A 9,582-nucleotide genomic window follows, 5' to 3' on the forward strand; every position below is an offset into this window, starting at 1 on the left:
CACACACACACACACACACACACACACGTAAGAAATCACCTTTCATTCAAATTCAGGGTTAAGAGAGGATCCAAAAGAGAACAGACGGCTTGAGCAGCACAGTGGATTATGTCCCTGAGGCAGGACATGACACTTAAATAAATTATCTTCTTCCTAGTATGTTTGATTAACATAATTGTGTTAATGAACACAAAAGTCAAACGTGGGTTCTCAAATATGCTGAGGCCCCGAGACAGCAAATGATTACACCTACATGTTCTCTCTGTGGCAGAGCCTTTATTTATGAAAACTGAAGAATGAGAAAACATTCTTCAGTGATGAAAAGGAAGAAAAGGCTAGAAGTCTCCAGTGGAAGACCAGGTAAGGAATTAAAAAAAAACCTCTGCCTCAGGCTCATCCTGACACATTTTAAATTGTTCTTGTTTTGAAATTAATGGTTGTGGGCTTCTTTCAACAACACTGCTGAGATCAGAAACAAAACAGAGGCTTTCCCACTTGACTGAAAGAAAGAAAACCAATCACTGTGCCCTCGCAGCTAGGTCTGCAGGCCCTGCCTGCCACAAACCAGCAAAACCAGAGCAAGGCCAAGACTTCAAGGGGCACATGCAGGTTTGAGCAGCCAAGGGTATCAATTCCTTCTTCCCCAGACTTCACTTACCTATCTCACGTTTTCTTTCATTGGTTGTACAATCATGGAAAAATTCTGTCATCAGACTTTCCAGTGCCCTGAGGGAGGCTTCTTCAGATGCCTAACAAAAGAATTTGAGAAAACATCAATAAACGGCTTCTCCTTCTTGGTTCCTTCCAGGTACTATCCCCAAGAAGAGTAATTAACTTTCCAAAACACCTGGATCAACTTTTTTCAAATGCACAATGCAAGCCAGAAAAACAAGAGAATTTTCCATCTGGTTTAAAATCCAGTTTTGTTATCTTCTACAAATGCATGCCATGTGATTTTAGTTATTTATGCTATGGAGAAAAACAATTCAAAATACAACTGTAGAAAGATGTTGAAAGCAAATTAATGATCTGGTCCTGCCTGAATAGGCAGAACAAACAGATTCTGAGAGGCTTACAGACCCTCCACACATAATCTGGGCTCCCCTTGCCTGATTAATTAGCCAAATTAATCCAGAGAAACGCAAGCCACATGAACTCTTAGGGTTTCTGAATATGCTTCAGGAGTCCTGCATGCAGTCAGCTTTCAGTCTTACATAAACAGCCAATAAAGATGAATGTGCAGTTGAGAACAAAGCTTGCAAGGCACTTCAAGGTCAACCTCCACTGACCAGCAGAGAACAAACTAAACAGGGATGCCCAAAGTAAGAGTAAGGCCATTGATTAAAGTCTTTAATCCCAGCAGGCAGAAGCAGGCGGATCTCTTTTTGAGGCCTGCCTAGTCTACAGAGCAAGTTCCAGGACAGCCAGGGATAACCCTGGCTGAAACCCTGTCTAAAAGGGGGGGGGGGGGCGAGTACTAATGGGTTCCCTCTTGCACATGGATCTCCCACCTCCACTTCCTTTTCACTCGGCAGGAAAACAGCTGCCTGAGCAATGAGCCTGAGTCTAAACTCACAAAGTCAAGTGCTGCATGCCCGTGAGGAGGCTGAAGCAGGAAGATGACTGTAGACCAACCCTGACTATACACTCAGTCTCATAAAAAGTGTTAAGTAATAATAGTAACAAAAACCACTCCATAAAGCCTGTGAGCAAAAAGGTGAGTATCTGCAGACAAATCTGAACCATCATTGGCATTATCTATCTGGAAACTCCTGTTATTTTAGTAAGTTCTTAATTCCTTTCCTACATGCCTCCCTTTCCCAAACCTCCTCCTTTATCCCTAGAGTATTAGGACAACAGGATCGCATTTAAACATGGCTGTGTTTAACTGTGAGAGGTCTGCAGACCTCCAGCCAGTCCTTTACTTCTGTGGAGACTGAGGAACTTCAATCATCTTCCTTAAGTCAGTTTACAAACATAGCCCCACGTACAACAGCAACACTGGCCGTGCACAGGCAGTGACAGGCATGGCTGTGCCTCTCATACTGCTGGCACAGTAGACTATTGGAACTGGAGGTTTCTTACCACACCTAGTATACTGCAGCCACTTTTAAAATAACCACTCAGAGGCTTAATATTAATTACATACTGTTTGGTCTATTAGCTCAGGCCTATTATTAACTAGCGCTTACAACTTAAATTAACCCATTTTTATTAGTTTATATTTTACCACGAGGCTTATGGTTTGTTACCTCACATCTTGTTGCTGGCATCTCCCTTGATTCTGCCTCTTTTCTCCTATTTTTTCTGCTTGGATTTCCCACCTAGCTATATTCTGCCCTGTTAGAGGTCAAAGCAGCTTTATTCATCAACCAATAAAAACAACACATATTCACAGTGTACAGAAGGACATCCCACACCAGGCTGATTGTAAGATGACAAATGAACTGGGCTGCTAAGTGATAAATTCTTCCCTAATAGTATTAGCACTTGTAACTCAAAGAAAACATTCTTGTCTGAATTTTATGGCTTGTAAGCCAACCTGTTCTATAAAAATTACCTATATGCCAGGTGAACGGTACACATCCAGCTATTTGACAGGCTAAGGCAGGAGTGATCTTTGAGCCCAGTAGTTTTGAGATTGTATGGACACTGTCTTGGTCTGTTTCATTAATCAAGTTTTGTATGTCACTGCATTTGAGAGAGGGAAGTGTTTCTATTTAAAATTTAAACTATAACCATGCCTTGGTAAAAGTCATCACCTACACTACTCTAGAGGCTAAAATAGGAGGATGGGAAGTTCAAGGCTAACCTAGGCAACCTTGTGAGACCCTATCTCAAAAAGGCTAGGGGTACACCTCAGTTGGTAGAGTGGTTGCCTAGCATGCATGAATCCCTGGATTTGATATCCAACACCCCTCCCCACGACAAAGTAGTATATGCCTATAATCCCAACCATTAGAGAGATAAAGGCAGAAGGAAATCCAAAGTCATCCTCAGCTACAAAGTTTGAAGTCTGGGGGGCTGGAGAGATGGCTCGATGGTTAAAAGCACATACTGCTCATACAGAGGATCCAAGTTAAGCTCCCAGCACCCATGTTGGGTGACTCACAACTATATATAACTACTATAACTACAGTGGCACGGGGATCTGACCTCTCTGATCTCCTCAGGCACCTGTACATACTGTACACATCATACACACACACAAAATGAAGAATGAAAAATAATTACATCTTTAAAGCCAGCCTAGGCAATATGAGATCATCTCAAAACAAACAATACAAAAAATGAAAACAAAACAATAAATAAAAGTAGAAGACAGTTAGGGTGTCTAGACATGGTGATGCACACCTTTAATTCCAGTACTCATGAGGCTGAGAGGTTGAGACCAGCCTGGACAGTCAGGTTAGTAATGGCACAAGGTACAGGGCGAGCAGGGAGGGGGGGTAGGAAGGAATAAAGATCAGCATGGAAAAAAATAAAATTTAAAGGTTATAGGAAAACTTAGAGAAAAAAATTAAATTAGAATGTATTAAAGTAATTCAATGCCCAAAAAATAAGTATCGTGTGTGTCTGTGGATGTGTGTGTGCACACATGCGCATAAACACATATACAAGATACAAGACATGAAAGCAGAAAGGGAATCATGAGAAGCAAGATGAGAGCTCAAGGGAAAGAGAAGTGGGTCCTAGAGAAACCCCTTTCAAAGCACCCAAGCATAGCACAACATGTTGCCATGCTGACATCTAAACAATCATTGGCAGCCTCTCCCAAGAACCTACTGGTCTCCACTGTCAGTCTACCAACCCAGCACACTCCACCCTAACCCAAGAAGCTAAGGTGTAAATCAAGACGCTCTAGCAACTACAAAGACATGTGGCTGTTCCAGGAGACAGTGCTAGAACCAGCCGAGCACATCCCCAGGCACTTCCCAACAAGCACAAATCTAGGCTGTTTACATTCTGATCACTTCAATAACCCCAACACTAATGCTGGAATGTTTCATAGGACACTGCAAGTGTCGAAGAAGATGATATATGTACAAGCACTAGATAACTAGAAGAATTATATACCTAGCAAAGATGGCTACCCTGATTTTTACTTGGTTTTGGTATCAAACAAAAACAGGCAGGAACATTTCAAAACAAAAGTCGTCAGACCTCTGAGACTATACTCATATATACTTTCAGCTTCTCAGACAAGAGTCCAAAATCAAACTGTGTTCATTTACAGTGGATAAAATGGAGTCCCAGGCTTCACCTGAGTAAACATTCAGAACAGTAGAAGACAAACAGGATATGTTCAGACCTGCAAATGGTTAAAGGATACTGCAGATCCTCCAACCCCCTTAGCAGGAAGGCCACTGGAACCTTTACCAGCTGTTTGAAGTTAAGTGGCAAGGCCAGATTCCAACTGGTGGGTTAAGGACCTAACAACAGTGAGAAAGTACTAACACACCACACAACACTATACTTTCAAATAATGAGAGACAAAGAACATACATGACTCTAAGGTGGAACAGGTCAATATCTCAGGATTCAGAAGATCAATCTGCTAGCTTCACATCTTATGCCGGGATTTCTGCTTCAGGTCTTAAAGACTAATTTAAAACTAAGTGAGGAGCTCTCCTGATGGCTTAGTGGTTAAAAGACCTTTCCACCAAGTCTGCCAATCTGAGTTCAACCCCTGGAACCCATGCAACAGAAAGAGAGAACAGATTCCCAAAAGATGTCCTGTGGTGTCTATGTACATATGCACCCGAATAAACACACAAATAAATGTATTTAAAATAAACTCAGTTTTAAATGTATTAAAAATAAATTTTAAAAAATTTCACTGAGACACATTGACATAAATGGAAAAAAAAAACCCAGATGGATCAGAAAAACCCTTAAATTTAAGCCACAAAATGTGAAAAGTCAAGTAATAAAGCTTCCAGAGGAAAATGCCTATATGACCGAGGTTATAGTTTCTTCCTACTGTTGGGGACACATAAAGCACTAAACGCAAAGAAAGGGAATAACCACCCTGACTGCTCATCCAATGGCACAAGAAAGCTGCAGAATGGAGAAGACACTTGTAACCAACAGAATTCACAGGAGAGTATAAAGTAACTTAACAAAGAAAAGACAAGAACCTTTGGGCAAAGTTACTTATAAAAGAAAGACCTAAATAAGTATTCACCTCCTCAAAGAGAACAAACTTAAAATATAAGAGGCAGTTACACAGCCATCAGAATAGCTAAGTCAGAAAGAGTCAAAAAATTTAGGGGCCTAGAGATGGTGCAGCGTTAAGAGCATTCACTGCCCTTCCAGAGGTCCAGGTTCAGTTCCCAGCACCCACGTGACAGCCACAACCATCTATAACTCCAGTTCCAGGGGATCCCACACCCTCTGCAGGCCTCTTTGGGCATTGCACACACATGGCACACAGACATGCATTTAGGCAAATACATACATAAAATAAGAATAAAATCTTCAAATAAAATAAAAAAAAGAAAGACCTAATAAGTATTCACCTCCTCAAAGAGAACAAACTTAAAATATAAGAGGCAGTTACACAGCCATCAGAATAGCTAAGTCAGAAAGAGTCAGTGAGCTGGAGAGATGGCTCAGTAATTAAGAGCACTGGCTGTTCAGTTCTAGCACCCACATGGCAGCTCACAACCATCTGTAACTCCAGTCTCAGGAGATCCAATGCCTTCTTCTGGCCCTTTCAGGCACCAGACATGCACATGGTGCACAGACATGCAGGCAGGCTAAATATCCATACACAGAAAAATTAAACTGACAGACCAAATGTTGGCTAAGAAACTGAGATATGCAGATACCGCTCACAGGAACATAGACAGGTGTCACCATTTGAGAAAATTTTGTCTTATGGCCACAATTAACCAGTGGAAATCTGTGCATGTATACCAAATAAAATGCACACATATTCACAGAGCCACTACAGAGAATTTAAAAAATAAAAAATAAAAAGAACTCAAATGTCTATCACCAATGGAATGAGTGAGTTGTGGTTTGTTTATTCGACAGAATATTGCAATACAAAATGAATGAACCAATCTGACAGCAACAGTGAAGAATCTCAAACACAACAAATCAAAGATGTCAAAACAAACCCTTTCATTATTTGTTTATACACACACACACACACACACACACACACACACACACACACCATCCCAGCCCAGGCAGGGTTTCTCTGTGTGGGGCCTTGGCTGACCTGAAACTCTAGTAGATCAGGCTGACCTCAGACTCAGAGATCCACCTGCCTCTGCCTCCCAAGTGCTGGAACTAAAATATATCAAAATTTTTAAACAAACAAAACTAAGTTATGCTGTTATAATCAGAACAGTGGGTACTTCAGGAAAGAGGGATTACCTTGGTACTCCAAGAATATTCTACTCTTGGCTTAGGTGTTACACACTGTGACCGCTATTATTGCTTGTCGGTAAGTATGTGTACTGCACACTGTACTTGGAGCTTCCAAACTGCATCTTCAAGTTTAGACCATGAGTTGTAAATTGCATTTTCATCTGTTAGTACAACTACTCACTACAGTCTCTGAGCCCCTTGGATTGTGAGGTACACTGTTGCCTATATGTTCAGAACAGCCACCACAACAATGTCATATATGGCTGCTTCATTTGCCTATGTCATCAAGAGGTCATCCGGCTCATCTCACAGAAAAAGGAACACACACTTAAAACCTTTGAGCAAAATGAAATGATGAATTATGGTTGCCTTAGAATCCTCTAAGACAAACCTACATTCTGTGCTGCAGAATTGATAGCATGTGCAAAGCTGCCTGCCTGGACTTCCACTGTTGTATATTTCTGCTTCTGGATAAGCAGCAGTTAGTTCAAAGACCTATGCTTCTGACTCACTTATTAAAGAACCACAAAGCCAGTCAAGGCTCAGAATCACCTCATCAAAGAAAACTTGAAAGAAAAAGAAAGGTCACAGAATTTTCTGATATTGTCTATGGCTCCACTGGGCCTGCAGATTCGTTTCACATGACTTTCTTTCTCTGTGTGAAGACTTTCCTCACCACAATTTCTACCACTCTCTATTTTAGCTGGTCGGTCACCTTGATACCTACTTTCCCAACTCTGATCCAATCTGTTCTTCCTAAACAAATAAATTCCCCTAGAGGCAGACTTCCCAACCCCAGCTCCTCTAACTCTAGCTTTACTGAGCCTTTAAATCTAGGTTGACTTGAGAAACTGAGTTGTTAATTTGGCAAATGAGCTTGATACTCCTGGGATGTGAAGATAAATAAGAGTTCCTGACTTAAAAGAATCAGAAGCAGCCTAGGGTGGAGAGAATAGAGCTAGGAATGAAATGTGGAGTCTAATGCTTGCCATCCTACAGCAGTGGTCATATATGAGCATATATGAACTTGTGCACAGGTCCTGCACGGAGAAAGGGGAGGAAGTGAAAGCCCTCCAGTTCAAGATTCCCCCAGAGAAAAGCCATCCTGGTATCTGAATACTCATGGACTCATGGGAACTTCCATCCCGACTGCTGTGGAAAAGAAGTTACAGCTCAGCCTTCATGAAATGTATAGTGTTATGTTAATTTTGAACTCTTTGATTGCTGATAAGCAAACGGCAGCTGCTAAAAGGCCTGGGATCGAAAGGACTGCTGAAATAAGCCAGCCTGGATATCTGAAGAATGCCTTGACTTTAAAATGGAACTCAAAAAAAAAAAAAATGCATTGCTTCAGAGAAGAGGTTTTGCTTGTATTTCCATAGAAAACGAGAGAGGCTGTGGATTTATTCAGGGTTGACATGGATCAGGGTTAATACAGAGTCCCCCCATTAGGGAGACCTCCTGCATCTTGACAGGTGATATAAATCAATGAAGGTTACATCTGGTCTTCCCAGGACTTGGCCATGAGCTCAATTTTATCAGAGGCCCCTAAAGAGGCCTTCACCCACAGACAACAGGAAGCAGTCTGGAGACCACAACATCCACATTCCCAAGAATGTGGGGTGGGTGGTTGTTGTTTACTTGGTGGGTTATGGATGTTTGTTATCATTTAGGGGACTACAGGAATATAAAATAAAAAGACACTATTAATCTTAGATATTTTGCACTGGCATGGATTTTGGTATTTGATACAAACTTAAAGTTATTTTTGTTATACTGAATGTTTGTTTCGACTCTCATTTGGGGTATTGCGCTTTCGCAGCTCATTTAAAAAGCTCATTTAAAAATGCAATGTATAATTAAGAAATGAGGTAAATAGCTATAATAATCTAGTCTATAATAATCAAACTTGTAGTCATTAGGTATATTTTCAAGGTATATTTTAGAGAGATGATTTTTTAAACACTTCAAAGACCTACAGCATGAAAGATGTTTAATAACCTAAGGTTTTTCATGACAATGAGACACATCTGCTCCTGGCAGCACCAATTTATTTCGTTAAAGAATGATGGGCATCAGAGAAACTCCATATGGAGTTTGCTTTCACTGTGGTAAAACTAGACATTTGGGCAAGAAACTGCTCTTGCCTTGACTACTGACAGCATGCTGTACAGACTGGACAAGTGGGACATAGGAAAACTGTTTAATTTTGCCAGGACAAGGCAGAAAAGTCCTTTAAGATTCCTGCTTCAGGGCTGGAGAGATGGCTCAGCAGTTAAGAGCATTGCCTGCTCTTCCAAAGGTCCTGAGTTCAATTCCCAGCAACCACATGGTGGCTCACAACCATCTGTAATGAGGTCTGGTGCCCTCTTCTGGCCTGCACACATACACACAGAACATTGTATACATAATAAATAAATAAATATTAAAAAAAATAAAAATAAAAATAAAAGATTCCTGCTTCAGAGAAGAGTGTGTAAGATATTCTGCAGGACACAAAGGAAAGCAACTGACAAACTTTACCAATACAAGGCAGGACACCCTTCAAATTTCTTAGTTCACTGAAAGGTTTCCCAAATAGTCTAGACCTGTAGGCCCAAAGGTGCCTGCCCCAGCATTGCAGAGGTACTTTGGGTTACTGCCTGGGCAGCCAGATATGTCTGTTAAGTTATATTATATCCTTCTGAGGTCTTTAATGGAATTAAAGACTAAATTAGGAGTTGTAGTTTTCCTTAGTTATGTTAGAAAGTAAATTTAGTGTAAAACTTTGGAATCACTAAGATGGTGGTGGTATTTTCTCTGAATTTGCTAAGTACAAATGGACCATATACTGTAAATGTAATTTCTTATTTAACTTTGTTATATATAGTTCTACTATGTTAAAGTTAAAACCTTTCATTTTTTATTTATTCAGACAAAAAGGAGGGAATGCTATGGAATATTAGTTTAAGATGTGTTGTGATCTTTTATGCTGCGTTTGTTTAACTCTGTGAAGTTGTGTTACTCTGTCTGCCTAAAAGACCTGACTGGTCTAATAAACAGCGGAACGGCCAATAGCCAGGCAGGAGAGGAATAGGCAGGGCTTCCAGGCAAAGAGAATTAAATAGAAAAAATAGGAGAAGAGGATAGGAGAGGAGAGGATAGGAGAGGAGAGGATGGGAGAGGAGAGGAGAGGAAGGGAGGGGAGGGGAGGGGAGG

General features: G+C 40.8%; 1 protein-coding gene across 1 annotated transcript in view; it reads right to left on the reverse strand.

Annotated features, from left to right (window-relative positions):
• Positions 1–9,582, reverse strand: part of Xpo6 (exportin 6) — a 110,893-nt gene that overhangs the window by 73,312 nt on the left and 27,999 nt on the right. Inside the window, exon 2 of the mRNA XM_005351195.3 lies at positions 659–749. Within this exon, the coding sequence (XP_005351252.1) occupies positions 659–749 (91 nt within the window). The remainder of the gene's footprint in view (positions 1–658; positions 750–9,582) is intronic.

Source organism: Microtus ochrogaster, chromosome 8 (genome assembly GCF_000317375.1).
Source record: "Microtus ochrogaster isolate Prairie Vole_2 chromosome 8, MicOch1.0, whole genome shotgun sequence".
Lineage (NCBI taxonomy): Eukaryota > Metazoa > Chordata > Mammalia > Rodentia > Cricetidae > Microtus > Microtus ochrogaster.